The following is a 16,202-nucleotide window of genomic DNA, read 5'->3' on the forward strand; positions in this document are numbered from 1 at the left end:
TGGGCAGGAAGAGATGACGGACATCTTACCCATGCTTACCTGGGCAGGAAGTGATGACATACATTTTACCCATGCTTACCTGGGCAGGAAGAGATGACGGACATCTTACCCATGCTTACCTGGGCAGGAAGGGTTAATTCACACATCTTACTCCACGCTTACCTGGGCAGGAAGGATGCCGCACATTTTACTCCATGCTTACCTGGGCAGGCAAAGATCACTCACAAATCTTACTCCATGCTTACCTGGGCAGGTAGAGATCACTCACAAATCTTACTCCATGCTTACCTGGGCAGGCAGAGATCACTCACAAATCTTACTCCATGCTTACCTGGGCAGGTAGAGATCACTCACAAATCTTACTCCATGCTTACCTGGGCAGGTAGAGATCACTCACAAATCTTACTCCATGCTTACCTGGGCAGGAAGAGATGACGGACATCTTACCCATGCTTACCTGGGCAGGAAGGGTTGATTCACACATCTTACTCCATGCTTACCTGGGCAGGAAGGATGCCGCACATCTTACTCCATGCTTACCTGGGCAGGCAGAGATCACCCACAAATCTTACTTCATGCTTACCTGGGCAGGCAGCTATCTCTTACTGCATGCTTACCTGGGCAGGTAGGGGGGACTGCCTGTGGCTCTACAATAGCGTAACGAGCAGGGCGCCCACGGTGAGGAGGGACCCCTGAATGGGGGTGTGGTGTAGCAGGTAAGGGGCGGCGCTGAGGACCCGCAGTGTGCTTTCTTTCAGCAGTTGGCCAGAGGCTGAAAATGAAGAAAAGAAACAGGTGTCATGAACATGTGGTCTCATCTCCAGACACAGGTGTGCAGATCTACGGCAGACCTTGTCACCCTGCTGAGTTGAGCACTTGTGCATGGCTTTGCAGTGCCAGTGTCAGGAGCACATGGCACTGCATGGCACTGTTGGGGTATCCGTGGAAATGGGGTGCCAGCGGAACCCTGACTCTTGCATCTTCAGTAGAGCAGTTTTATGATGTTTTCAGCCAGACACAGAAAATGTATATTCACAGCAGTGAACATAATGAGGGGTGCTGGAAGCTTTGAGATGTGAGCTGGTGAGCAGAGGTCTGTGATCCCCGAGCTGTGAGCTGGTGAGCATACAGCCATGAGTACTGATCTGGTGAGCATAGAAATGTGAGCACTGAGCTGGTGAGCATACAACCATGATTACTGAAGTGTGAGTTGGTGAGCACAGAGTTGGGAGCACAGAGTTATGAGCTGGTGAGCATAGAAATGTGAGCACCGAGATGTGAGCTACAGAGCTTATATCAGTAAGCACCGAGTTGTGAGCTGGTGAGCACTGATCTGTGACATGTGACATGACATCCACAGAACCCATGGCTAGTTCGTTCGCCGCTACACAAGTACTACGGGTGGTGTTTGTGGTAAAGGTGGCATACATACCTTTCAACTTGACAACCAGAGAACCCCTGGCTAGTTTGTTCTCCATCACACACGCAATACGGGTGGTGTTTGTGGTAAAGGTGGCACACATACCTTTCAACTTGACATCCACGGAGCCCCTGGCTAGTTCGTTCTCCACCACACACACACTATGGGTGGTGTTTGTGGTAAAGGTGGCACACATACCTTTCAACATGACATCCACAGAACGCCTGGCTAGTTCGTTCTCCACCACACATGCACTATGGGTGGTATTTGATGTAAAGGTGGCACACATACCTTTCAACATGACATCCACAGAACCCCTGACTAGTTCGTTCTCCACCACACACGCATTATGAGTGATGTTTGTGGTAAAGGTGGCACACATACCTTTCAACCTCACATCCACAAAACCCCTGGCTAGTTCGTTCTCCGCCACACACGCATTACGGGTGGTGTTTGTGGTGAAGGTGGCACACATACCTTTCAACACGACATTCACAGAACCCCTGGCTAATTCGTTCTCCGCCACACACGCACTACTGGTGGTGTTTGTGGTAAAGGTGGCACACATACTTTTCAACATGACATCCACAGAACCCCTGGCTAGTTCGTTCTCCACCACACATGCATTACAGGTGGTATTTGTGGTAAAAGTGACACACATACCCATCAACTTGACATCCACGGAGCCCCGGGCTAGTTTGTTCTCCACCACGCATGTATACTCTGCCTCAGTGGTGATGGTCAGCTCCGAGTTTACCAGCCATGTGATGCCCAGACCCTGCTCCGGTGTATAGTTCTGGGTAAGATTGGCACCAGAGGTCTTGTTGAGCCAGCTCACAGTAGGTTGTGGATACCACGCAGCTGAAGAGCACATCAGAGAATGGTTGGTGGGACTGGTGACATCCACGGGCCTGTACACTGGTTGGAAATACAAAAGTTACAGTGTGTCTGAGTCTTGTGGACACGGAGGTTGAGAGGTGTGGCTACAACTTTGTGGAGCTTTGTCCACTCAAGCAAAAGTATGTTTTTCAATTCTAAAACATTTGAGTAAATATTGGTTTAGTCAAAAGGTCGTGCATATACCATCTCAATATCAGCCAGGGCTCTCAACTTCCGATTCCCTGCAGCTACCCAAAAAAGAGCTTCAGTAATCTTGCAAGATCCTCTTCACACATGCCCACTGCTGACATCACCTGTACCTTGGTAAAATAGTGCTCTCTGTTCATGCTTTATGTGGCAAAGATCAAGTACAGTAGCAGTCAGCTCACCTCTGGACAACTAACCAATAGAGCTCACCTCTAGAGAACCAACCAACAAAGCAAATAATAGACCTCACCTCTGGAGAACCAACCAACAGGGCAAATAACAGAGCTCACCTCTGGAAAACCAACCAACAGGGCAACCAATAGGGCTCACCTCTAGAGAACCAACCAACAAAGCAAATAATAGACCTCACCTCTGGAGAACCAACCAACGGGCAAAATAATAGACCTCACCTCTGGAGAATCAACCAATAGGGCAGCCAGTAGAGCTAACCTCTAGAGAGCCAACCAGTAGGGCAAATAATATAGCTCACCTCTGGAGAACCAACCAACAAAGCAAATAATAGACCTCACCTCTGGAGAACCAACCAACGGGCAAAATAATAGACCTCAACTCTGGAGAACCAACCAATAGGGCAGATAATATAGCACACCTCTGGAGAACCAACCAATGAGGCAGCCAATAGAGCTCACCTCTGGGGAACCAACACATAGGGCAGCCAAGAGCTCATATCTAGAGAACAAACCAGTAGGGCAAATAATAGACCTCACCTCTGGAGAACCAACCAATAGGGCAGATAATATAGCACACCTCTGGAGAACCAACCAATGAGGCAGCCAATAGAGCTCACCTCTGGAGAATCAACACATAGGGCAGCCGATAGAGCTCACCTCTGGAGAACCAACACATAGGGCAGCCAATAGAGCTCACCTCTGGAGAACCAACCAATTGGGCAGCCAGTAGAGCTCACCACTGGAGAACCAACAAGAGGGCAAATAATAGAGCTCACCTCTGGAGAACCAAATAATAGGGCAGCCAATAGAGCTCACCTCTGGAGAACCAACACACAGGGCAGCCAATAGGGATCCCCTCTGGAGAACTAATTAATGGGGAAGCCAATAGAGCTCACCTCTGGAGAACCAACCTATAGGGTAAATAATAGAGCACACCTCTAGAAAGCCAACCAATAGGGCAACTAATAGACTGCACCTCTGGCGAACCAACCAATAGGGCAAATAACAGAGCTCACTTCTGGAAAACCAACCAACAGGGCAAATAACAGAGCTCACCTCTGGAAAACCAACCAATAGGGCAAATAATAGACCTCACCTCTGGAGAACCAACCAACGGGCAAAATAATAGACCTCACCTCTGGAGAAGCAAACAATAGGGCAGCCAGTAGAGCTAACCTCTAGAGAGCCAACCAGTAGGGCAAATAATAGACCTCACCTCTGGAGAACCAACCAACAGGGCAAATAATAGACCTCACCTCTGGAGAACCAACCAATAGGGCAGATAATATAGCACACCTCTGGAGAACCAACCAATGAGGCAGCCAATAGAGCTCACCTCTGGGGAAGCAACACATAGGGCAGCCAATAGAGCTCATCTCTAGAGAACAAACCAGTAGGGCAAATAATACAGCTCACCTCTGGAGAATCAACACATAGGGCAGCCAATAGAGCTCACCACTGGAGAACCAACAAGAGGGCAAATAATAGAGCTCACCTCTGGAGAACCAACTAATAGGGCAGCCACTACAGCTCACCTCTGGAGAACCAACAAATAGGGCAGCCAATAGAGCTCACCTCTGGAGAACCAACACACAGGGCAGCCAATAGGGATCCCCTCTGGAGAACCAATTAATGGGGAAGCCAATAGAGCTCACCTCTGGAGAACAAACCTATAGGGTAAATAATACAGCACACCTCTAGAAAGCCAACCAATAGGGCAACCAATAGACTGCACCTCTGGCGAACCAATCAATAGGGCAGCCAATAGAGCTCACCTCTGCAGAACCAACACATAGGCAGCCAATAGAGCTCACGTCTGGAAAACCACCAATAGGGAAGCCAATAGAGCTCACCTCTGTAGAACCAACTAATAGGGCAAGTAATAGAGCTCACCTCTAGAGAACCAACCAATAGGGTAACCATTATAGTAAACAAAGAGCAAGCACCAACACCACAAAGGACATCATAAACGCCTTCTGGTACTCCCACACCCACGTATCTTGTATCCTGATCAATGAAAGATCCATAGGAGCATAATCCACACTCATGATTGGCTGGACCGCCTCTTCATCACATAAAGTTTGATGTTAGCCGTATTGCACAAAGCTATACCACATGGCTACTAAACTACTGCAGAAATCACCACAACAACAAGTATAGTGGGGTGTTGGCTATAGTGTAGCAAACCTCTTTTGACGACATCCGTCAAGAACCACTCAACCCCAGAGTAAGAATCCCTACACTCCTTCCTGGTTCGTTGTTCACCACTCCCAACCTTTTCTGCCTCATTCCTTCTCCTCTTCCAACCACCTGCAGACTAAGCCACCATCGCCAAAGCCCGCGGGGACTTTGTCTTGGATATAATATTTGGCCACCCAAACCTTTGCTTCCTGGGAGAGCTCAACACTTGTTTTGACACAATGCAGGTGACACTAACCTTAAAGCACTCAATTACTACCAACTAATTACTGTGTCAACACAAGATGCTTCCACTGCGATCAACACAATCTTATTTGGAAAAAGATCCTTTCGCAGGTAAATAAATCAGTTATCACCCACAGTGTTCATCTTAACAGCGACGTCAACCTTAATCTCTCAACAGCAACACCATTGCCAGCAGCACAGACATCAAAACCTCTCAATGAGCCGTGGAAGCGGAGACATCACCAATGGAAGTCAGAAAAGCACGGAGAAATGAAAGCATTTCTCCTTTTGACGCATACTTTCCAGTAGTTGATTTTTGCCACTAAACGCTGCTTGCCGATGATAGTATATAGGGTTTAGAGTCAAAAGCCTGCTTGCATGGGAGCACCCGTGTATCACCCATGTAACGCCCCCATGATCCAAGGGAATGCAAAGCAGCATTTTGCGTTGTTTTGCGTTACTTTTCTGTATTAACCAATGCAAATACCAATTTGCGTTTGTTTGTTAATCCCAAAACAGGTTTAGCTTCGGGTTTGCGTTAATCCAAAGCTAAACCTTTGAGAATCTGGGCTCAAATGTGCGTCTGTGTGACCTCAAGGGGGCATGCCCTCATTTGCATGGGGGTGTGGTCCTATGCAAATGAGGCACGCCTGTGCCTCTAGTTTAAACCAGATTACAGATGCAAGTAAAGAGGCAAAGAGGCGATAAGAAGGCGGACAAACTGGATGCTACAAAGAGATTGCTCACAGTCAGTGTGCCCGATGACACCCCATGGGAGGAGGTTACAAGGGTCGTGAGGGCCTCCCCACCCATCCTCTGACCAGCAGGTCCCCTCACAGCTCCCGCCTGCAGGGGTATTCTGCCCCTCCCAAGAATGAATGAAGTAGGATTGGCTGGATGAAAAAAGCAGATCTTCAGCCTTTCAAGGCTCTGCCTTTCAGGAATGCTCCCCTCAGGGCAGGCATGAACAGTCAGAGTTTGCATCTGCACTGAGGGAAGCACAGTGGGTTCTGTAATTGGATGCACTGTCCCTTCCTGTGCTGGGCAAACATCACCGAGGGTGCATTGTGGTACAGACTCAGTGTGTGCCCTACTGGAACCTGGTCTCATTTCTGGTCACTGTAAACCCTGCCCTCGTTTCTGGTATTCACAATAAGTATATAAAACAGTGATGAATGCTTGAATTATTCTCAGCCACTGGTAATCAGTTGGGCTGCATTCCAATCCATTGTTTTATTGGACGCCATGCAACCTCAGTATGGACCCAGATATATGCAGATCAGTATTGACTCTGCTCCAATCAGATCAATCCATCCCCAAGTGCCAAGCCAGGTCCTCCCTGAACTGGAACACAAGCATCTCAGGATTGTTTCTCCCTAGTTATGGGCTCATCAGCTGGGTACAGCTTGGGTCCAAAGATACAGTGTGCACAGGACCCACGCCTGGGCATACCCATCCCACTTAGGGCAACACAATAAGTATACAAATCCGTAGCTGATGTGGCATGGTGGGCAAGCAATGGATTGGGATGTGGCCCACGCGATTGCCAGTGGCTGAGATTATTCAAGCATTCCATCCATCGCCTTGTGTTGTTTTTGCTCTTTTCTGCGAGTAGCAGACCCAAATCTCTCTTATAGTCACTACAGACCTTCACGTCTGGGCACCGTAGACCGAGCCACATTTCCTGTCAAAGAAACCAAGCAATGTCTTCTTGTCATAATAGATATGACACACCTCTGTGGTGCCTACAGATCAGCCTTCCCTTCTGCTCCCCACACACCACTTCCTCTCTCCTTGTCTTTACAGACTATGATCCGTTCCTACTCACCAGAGACCTGGCCATGCCTTCTTGTCCATTAAACTCCCTTGTAGTGACTACAGATCAGTTCCTCTCCTCTGGTTTCTACAGGCCATGTACTCTCTTCTGGTCTCCACAGACCATGTACTGTCTTCTGGCTTCTACAGACCATGTACCCTCTAATGATCTCCACAAGCCGTGAACTCTCTTCTGCCCTTTACAGGCCATGTACTCTCTAAAGATCTCCACAAGCCATGAACTCACTTCTGCCCTTTACAGGCCATGTACTCTCTTCTGGGCTTTACAGACCATGTACCCTCAATCGTTCTCTACAGACCATGTACTCTCTTCTGGCCTCCATAGACCATGTACTCTCTCCTGGCCTCTACAGATCATGTACTCTCTTCTGGACTCCACAGACCATGTACCCTCACCTGGCCTCAACAGACCATGTACTCTCTTCTGGACTCCACAGACCACATACCCTCTCCTGGCCTCTACAGACCATGTACTCTCTTCTGGACTCCACAGACCATGTACCCTCTCCTGGCCTCTACAGACCATGTACTCTCTTCTGGACTCCACAGACCATGTACCCTCTCCTGGCCTTCATAGACCATGTACTCTCTTCTTGCCTCCTAAAATGTTGTACCCTCTCCTGGCCTCTACAGACCATGTACTCTCTTCTGGCCTCTACAGACCATGTACTCTTTTCTGGCCTCTACAGACCATGTACTCTCTAAAGATCTCCACAAGCCATGAACTCTCTTCTGCCCTTTACAGACCATGTACCCTCAATCGTTCTCTACAGACCATGTACTCTCTTCAGGCCTCCATAGACCATGTACTCTCTTCTGGCATCCACAGACCATGTACTCTCTTCTGGACTCCATAGACCATGTACACTCTCCTGGCCTCTACAGACCATGTACTCTCTTCAGGCCTCCATAGACCATGTACTCTCTTCTGGCCTCCACAGACCATGTACTCTCTTCTGGACTCCATAGACCATGTACCCTCTCCTGGCTTCTTCAGACCATGTACTCTCTTCAGGCCTCCATAGACCATGTACTCTCTTCTGGCCTCCACAGACCATGTACTCTCTTCTGGACTCCATAGACCATGTACCCTCTCCTGGCTTCTTCAGACCATGTACTCTCTTATGGGTTTTACAGACCATGTACTCTCTTCTGGACTCCACAGACCATGTACCCTCTCCTGGCCTTCATAGACCATGTACTCTCTTCTGGCCTCCATAGACGTTGTACCCTCTCCTGGCCTCTACAGACTATGTACTCTCTTCTGGCCTCTACAGACCATGTACTCTCTTCTGGCCTCTACAGACCATGTACTCTCTTCTGGCCTCCATAGACCATGTACTCTCTTCTGGACTCCACAGACCATGTACCCTCTCCTGGCCTCTACATACCATGTACTCTCTTCTGGCCTCTACAGACCATGTACTCTCTTCTGGCCTCCATAGACCATGTACTCTCTTCTTGCCTCTACAGACCATGTACTCTCTCCTGGCCTCTGCAGACCATGTACCCTCTCCTGGCCTCTACAGATCATGTACTCTCTCCTGGCCTCTACAGACCATGTACTCTCTCCTGGCCTCTACAGATCATGTACACTCTTCTGGGCTTTATAGACCATGTACCCTCAACCGTTCTCTACAGACCATGTACTCTCTTCTGGCCTCCATAGACCATGCACTCTCTCCTGGCCTCTACAGATCATGTACTCTCTTCTGGACTCCACAGACCATGTACCCTCTCCTGGCCTTCATAGACCATGTACTCTCTTCTGGCCTCCATAGACCATGTACTCTCTCCTGGCCTCTACAGACCATGTACCCTCTCCTGGGGCCCGATTCACAGAAGTAACTTAAGACAAAAATCTAAACTTACTACCATTTAGGTATTCACAGAAGGCACTTACTCATTTTGGAAGGCACTTACTCATTTTGGTATTCACAGAAGGCACTTACTTATTTTGGTATTCACAGAAGGCACTGACCCATTTTGGTATTCGCAGAAGTTAGGACTCCTAACTTTAGGACTCCTGAATGCCTTCTGTGAATACCGAAAGTCTTAAAGTTAGGTTAGCCTCTTCTTGTCACTATAGATATCCTACTGTCTTCTCGTTTCTACTGATCAGCCGTCTCTTCTGGATGCGGAAGGCCTGGCCTTCTCACTGGTCGGTATCACTCCAGCTTCTGGTCACTAGAGACAATGTCTTACTGACGTAGGTATCCAAAGATTCTCTTCCTGTCAGTGCAGCCCTTGGTCACTGTCTAGCCCCTGCATTTCAGACTCATGCATGCCCTTGTCTTAGTTTCAGACCTTGCTGTCTCCACACACCACAGACCTCACTCTCTTCGCAGCACTACCTTGGAGGTCTTCTCTTCTGTGCACTATAGAGTAGGGTGGCACACCAGCATGCCATTCTGTGAGTTTATGGAGCCACAAGCCCTGGAAGGTTGAGCTGTGCTGATCATGGGTGCAAGTGTACAAATCTCATGATACTACCAGTGCTTTGAAGCATGCCACTTACTTCCAACCCGGAACTCCATCTTGGCGCTTCCTGCGCCAGCAGACGTGGTCACGGAGCACTTGTAGGTCCCAGCGTCATCCAGCTTGACGTCGGTCAGCTTCAGCGAGGCGTTGCCTGATCCCACCTGTGTCGGGAACAGCTCAGCCCGGCCCTTGAAGATGGAGTTCTGGTCCTTGAGGTTGTCGGCGCCCTTTTCATAGCGGTAGACGATGCCGCTCACTCCCTCCTTCTCCCACAGGATGACGTTATTCTGTTTTATATCGGGAGTGAAGGTACAGAGCAGGAGGCCCACGTCCCCAATACGGCTCACCGAGGTGGAGGCTTTCACAGTGTTGGAGATGCTTCCTGGAAGGCAAAGAACAGGTTTCCATGAGAGATCTACTCAAGGCCATCTGTTACCCAGATAACTCAAGCGGTAGAACCCACGACCATCTACCAAAGCCTTCCCCATGGGCAGTATCTGTTCATTCACCCAACTCAAGCGGTGGAACCTACCACCATCTACCAATGCGTTCCCCATGGGCAGTATCTGTTATCATCCACCCAACACAAGCGGCGGAACCTACCACCATCTACCAAAACGTTCCCCATGGGCAGTATCTGTTCATCCACCCAGCTCAAGCGGCGGAATCTACCAGCATCTACCAATGCGTTCCCCATGGGCAGTGTCTGTTATCATCCACCCAACTCAAGCGGCGGAACCTACCACCATCTACCAATGCGTTCCCCATGGGCAGTGTCTGTTATCATCCACCCAACTCAAGCGGTAGAACCCACGACCATCTACCAATGCGTTCCCCTTGGGCAGTGTCTGTTATCATCCACCCAACTCAAGCGGCGGAACCTACCACCATCTACTAATGCGTACCCCATGGGCAGGTACTTCTGTGATCCACCCAACTCAAGCGGCGGAACCTACCACCATCTACTAATGTGTACCCCATGGGCAGGTACTTCTGTGATCCACCCATATCATGCGGCAGAGCCTATAACCATTTGCCCATGCATACCACATGGGCAGAGCCTGCCACAACCCACCCAACTGAAGTGGCAGAGTCTATGACCATCTACCAATGCATGCCCCATGGGCAGGGCCTTCCTCCCCCTACCCACAATGAGAAGGGAGCATGTATTACCCTGTACCCATGGTTATTTCAGTGGCAGGCCCTTCTCCCAGGTCCTTCTGCCATCCACCCAACAGGAGAGGGCAGAGTATGCGACCCACTGTCAATGTGCAGCCACAGGCATGGCTTTCTGTCATTCACCCTATTACAAGAGGACTATAACCCTTGGACAGGGCCATGCACCAATAAAAGAGGGCAGAGTACATGGCCCTTGCCAGTATTAACCCAAAGGGTAAGGCCTGCTGTCACCCACCCAAGGCAGGGCAGAGTATATGACCCTTCACCGGTGTTAACCCAAAGGGTAAGGCCTGCTATCACCCACCTAAGACAGGGCAGAGTATATGACCCTTTACCAGTGTTAACCCAAAGGGCAAGGCCTGCTATCACGCACCCAAGACAGGGCAGAGTATATGACCCTTCACCAGTGTTAACCCAAAGGGCAAGGCCTGCTGTCGCCCACCCAAGACAGGGCAGAGTATATGACCCTTCACCGGTGTTAGCCCAAAGGGTAAGGCCTGCTATCACCCACCCAAGACAGGGCAGAGTATATGACCCTTTACCAGTGTTAACCCAAAGGGCAAGGCCTGCTATCACCCACCCAAGACAGGGCAGAGTATATGACCCTTCGCCGGTGTTAACCCAAAGGGCAAGGCCTGCTGTCACCCACCCAAGACAAGGCAGAGTATATGACCCTTCGCCAGTGTTAACCCAAAGGGCAAGGCCTGCTATCACCCACCCAAGACAGGGCAGAGTATATGACCCTTCGCCAGTGTTAACCCAAAGCGCAAGGCCTGCTATCACCCACCCAAGACAGGGCAGAGTATATGACCCTTCGCCGGTGTTAACCCAAAGGGCAAGGCCTGCTGTCACCCACCCAAGACAGGGCAGAGTATATGACCCTTCGCCGGTGTTAACCCAAAGGGCAAGGCCTGCTGTCACCCACCCAAGACAGGGCAGAGTATATGACCCTTCGCCGGTGTTAACCCAAAGGGCAAGGCCTGCTGTCACCCACCCAAGACAGGGCAGAGTATATGACCCTTCGCCAGTGTTAACCCAAAGGGCAAGGCCTGCTATCACCCACCCAAGACAGGGCAGAGTATATGACCCTTCGCCAGTGTTAACTCAAAGGGCAAGGCCTGCTATCACCCACCCAAGACAGGGCAGAGTATATGACCCTTCGCCAGTGTTAACTCAAAGGGCAAGGCCTGCTATCACCCACCCAAGACAGGGCAGAGTATATGACCCTTCGCCAGTGTTAACCCAAAGTGCAAGGCCTGCTGTCACCCACCCAAGACAGGGCAGAGTATATGACCCATCGCCAGTGTTAACCCAAAGGGCAAGGCCTGCTGTCACCCACCCAAGACAGGGCAGAGTATATGACCCTTCACCGGTGTTAACCCAAAGGGCAAGGCCTGCTGTCACCCACCCAAGACAGGGCAGAGTATATGACCCTTCGCCGGTGTTAACCCAAAGGGCAAGGCCTGCTGTCACCCACCCAAGACAGGGCAGAGTATATGACCCTTCGCCAGTGTTAACCCAAAGGGCAAGGCCTGCTATCACCCACCCAAGACAGGGCAGAGTATATGACCCTTCGCCGGTGTTAACCCAAAGGGCAAGGCCTGCTATCACCCACCCAAGACAGGGCAGAGTATATGACCCTTCGCCGGTGTTAACCCAAAGGGCAAGGCCTGCTATCACCCACCCAAGACAGGGCAGAGAATATGACCCATCGCCGGTGTTAACCCAAAAGGCAAGGCCTGCTATCACCCACCCAAGACAGGGCAGAGTATATGACCCTTCGCCAGTGTTAACCCAAAGGGCAAGGCCTGCTGTCACCCACCCAAGACAGGGCAGAGTATATGACCCTTCACCGGTGTTAACCAAAAGGGCAAGGCCTGCTGTCACCCACCCAAGACAGGGCAGAGTATATGACCCTTTGCCGGTGTTAACCCAAAGGGCAAGGCCTATCACCCACCCAAGACAGGGAAGAGTATATGACCCTTCGCCGGTGTTAACCCAAAGGGTAAGGCCTGCTATCACCCACCCAAGACAGGGCAGAGTATATGACCCTTCGCCAGTGTTAACCCAAAGGGCAAGGTCTGCTATCACCCACCCAAGACAGGGCAGAGTATATGACCCTTCGCCAGTGTTAAACCAAAGGGCAAGGCCTGCTATCACCCACTCAAGACAGGGCAGAGTATATGACCCTTCGCCGGTGTTAACCCAAAGGGCAAGGCCTGCTGTCACCCACCCAAGAGAGGGCAGAGTATATGACCCTTCGCCGGTGTTAACCCAAAGGGTAAAGCCTGCTGTCAGCCACCCAAGACAGGGCAGAGTATATGACCCTTCGCCGGTGTTAACCCAAAGGGTAAGGCCTGCTGTCACCCACCCAAGACAGGGCAGAGTATATGACCCTTCACCAGTGTTAACCCAAAGGGCAAGGCCTGCTATCACCCACCCAAGACAGGGCAGAGTATATGACCCTTCGCCGGTGTTAACCCAAAGGTCAAGGCCTGCTGTCACCCACCAAAGACAGGGCAGAGTACATGACCCTTCGCCAGTGTTAACCCAAAGGGCAAGGCATGCTATCACCCACCCAAGACAGGGCAGAGTATATGACCCTTCGCCAGTGTTAACCCAAAGGGCAAGGCCTGCTATCACGCACCCAAGACAGGGCAGAGTATATGACCCTTCACCAGTGTTAACCCAAAGGGCAAGGCCTGCTGTCGCCCACCCAAGACAGGGCAGAGTATATGACCCTTCACCGGTGTTAGCCCAAAGGGTAAGGCCTGCTATCACCCACTCAAGACAGGGCAGAGTATATGACCCTTTACCAGTGTTAACCCAAAGGGCAAGGCCTGCTATCACCCACCCAAGACAGGGCAGAGTATATGACCCTTCGCCGGTGTTAACCCAAAGGGCAAGGCCTGCTGTCACCCACCCAAGACAAGGCAGAGTATATGACCCTTCGCCAGTGTTAACCCAAAGGGCAAGGCCTGCTATCACCCACCCAAGACAGGGCAGAGTATATGACCCTTCGCCAGTGTTAACCCAAAGGGCAAGGCCTGCTATCACCCACCCAAGACAGGGCAGAGTATATGACCCTTCGCCGGTGTTAACCCAAAGGGCAAGGCCTGCTGTCACCCACCCAAGACAGGGCAGAGTATATGACCCTTCGCCGGTGTTAACCCAAAGGGCAAGGCCTGCTGTCACCCACCCAAGACAGGGCAGAGTATATGACCCTTCGCCGGTGTTAACCCAAAGGGCAAGGCCTGCTGTCACCCACCCAAGACAGGGCAGAGTATATGACCCTTCGCCAGTGTTAACCCAAAGGGCAAGGCCTGCTATCACCCACCCAAGACAGGGCAGAGTATATGACCCTTCGCCAGTGTTAACTCAAAGGGCAAGGCCTGCTATCACCCACCCAAGACAGGGCAGAGTATATGACCCTTCGCCAGTGTTAACTCAAAGGGCAAGGCCTGCTATCACCCACCCAAGACAGGGCAGAGTATATGACCCTTCGCCAGTGTTAACCCAAAGTGCAAGGCCTGCTGTCACCCACCCAAGACAGGGCAGAGTATATGACCCATCGCCAGTGTTAACCCAAAGGGCAAGGCCTGCTGTCACCCACCCAAGACAGGGCAGAGTATATGACCCTTCACCGGTGTTAACCCAAAGGGCAAGGCCTGCTGTCACCTACCCAAGACAGGGCAGAGTATATGACCCTTCGCCGGTGTTAACCCAAAGGGCAAGGCCTGCTGTCACCCACCCAAGACAGGGCAGAGTATATGACCCTTCGCCAGTGTTAACCCAAAGGGCAAGGCCTGCTATCACCCACCCAAGACAGGGCAGAGTATATGACCCTTCGCCGGTGTTAACCCAAAGGGCAAGGCCTGCTATCACCCACCCAAGACAGGGCAGAGTATATGACCCTTCGCCGGTGTTAACCCAAAGGGCAAGGCCTGCTATCACCCACCCAAGACAGGGCAGAGAATATGACCCATCGCCGGTGTTAACCCAAAAGGCAAGGCCTGCTATCACCCACCCAAGACAGGGCAGAGTATATGACCCTTCGCCAGTGTTAACCCAAAGGGCAAGGCCTGCTGTCACCCACCCAAGACAGGGCAGAGTATATGACCCTTCACCGGTGTTAACCCAAAGGGCAAGGCCTGCTGTCACCCACCCAAGACAGGGCAGAGTATATGACCCTTTGCCGGTGTTAACCCAAAGGGCAAGGCCTATCCCCCACCCAAGACAGGGCAGAGTATATGACCCTTCGCCGGTGTTAACCCAAAGGGTAAGGCCTGCTATCACCCACCCAAGACAGGGCAGAGTATATGACCCTTCGCCAGTGTTAACCCAAAGGGCAAGGTCTGCTATCACCCACCCAAGACAGGGCAGAGTATATGACCCTTCGCCAGTGTTAAACCAAAGGGCAAGGCCTGCTATCACCCACTCAAGACAGGGCAGAGTATATGACCCTTCGCCGGTGTTAACCCAAAGGGCAAGGCCTGCTGTCACCCACCCAAGAGAGGGCAGAGTATATGACCCTTCGCCGGTGTTAACCCAAAGGGTAAAGCCTGCTGTCACCCACCCAAGACAGGGCAGAGTATATGACCCTTCGCCGGTGTTAACCCAAAGGGTAAGGCCTGCTGTCACCCACCCAAGACAGGGCAGAGTATATGACCCTTCACCAGTGTTAACCCAAAGGGCAAGGCCTGCTATCACCCACCCAAGACAGGGCAGAGTATATGACCCTTCGCCGGTGTTAACCCAAAGGTCAAGGCCTGCTGTCACCCACCAAAGACAGGGCAGAGTACATGACCCTTCGCCAGTGTTAACCCAAAGGGCAAGGCCTGCTATCACCCACCCAAGACAGGGCAGAGTATATGACCCTTCGCCAGTGTTAACCCAAAGGGCAAGGCCTGCTATCACCCACCCAAGACAGGGCAGAGTATATGACCCTTCGCCGGTGTTAACCCAAAGGGCAAGGCCTGCTATCACCCACCCAAGACAGGGCAGAGTATATGACCCTTCGCCAGTGTTAACCCAAAGGGCAAGGCCTGTTGTCACCCACCCAAGACAGGGCAGAGTATATGACCCTTCACCGGTGTTAACCCAAAGGGCAAGGCCTGCTATCACCCACCCAAGACAGGGCAGAGTATATGACCCTTCGCCAGTGTTAACCCAAAGGGCAAGGCCTGGTGTCACCCACCCAAAACAGGACAGAGTATATGACCCTTCGCCGGTGTTAACCTAAAGGGCAAGGCCTGCTGTCACCCACCCAAGACAGGGCAGAGTATATGACCCTTCGCCGGTGTTAACCCAAAGGGCAAGGCCTGCTATCACCCACCCAAGACAGGGCAGAGTATATGACCCTTCGCCAGTGTTAACCTGAAGGGCAAGGCCTGCTGTCACCCACCCAAGACAGGGCAGAGTATATGACCCTTCGCCAGTGTTAACCCAAAGGGCAAGGCCTGCTGTCACCCACCCAAGACAGGGCAGAGTATATGACCCTTCACCGGTGTTAACCCAAAGGGCAAGGCCTGCTGTCACCCACCCAAGACAGGGCATAGTATATGACCCTTCATCAATGTTAACCC

At 51.3% G+C, this 16,202-nt stretch overlaps 1 protein-coding gene across 1 annotated transcript in view; it reads right to left on the reverse strand.

Annotated features, from left to right (window-relative positions):
- Nucleotides 1-647: 647 nt before the first annotated feature.
- VTCN1 (V-set domain containing T cell activation inhibitor 1) overlaps nucleotides 648-16,202 on the reverse strand; it is a 210,484-nt gene continuing 194,929 nt past the window's right edge. The window contains exons 3-5 of the mRNA XM_086933554.1: nucleotides 9,476-9,820; nucleotides 2,084-2,338; nucleotides 648-772 (exon numbers count right to left, since the gene is read on the reverse strand). Coding sequence (XP_086789680.1) covers nucleotides 648-772; nucleotides 2,084-2,338; nucleotides 9,476-9,820 — 725 coding nt within the window. The remainder of the gene's footprint in view (nucleotides 773-2,083; nucleotides 2,339-9,475; nucleotides 9,821-16,202) is intronic.

The sequence above is a fragment of the Lissotriton vulgaris genome, chromosome 8, assembly GCF_964263255.1.
Source record: "Lissotriton vulgaris chromosome 8, aLisVul1.2, whole genome shotgun sequence".
NCBI lineage: Eukaryota > Metazoa > Chordata > Amphibia > Caudata > Salamandridae > Lissotriton > Lissotriton vulgaris.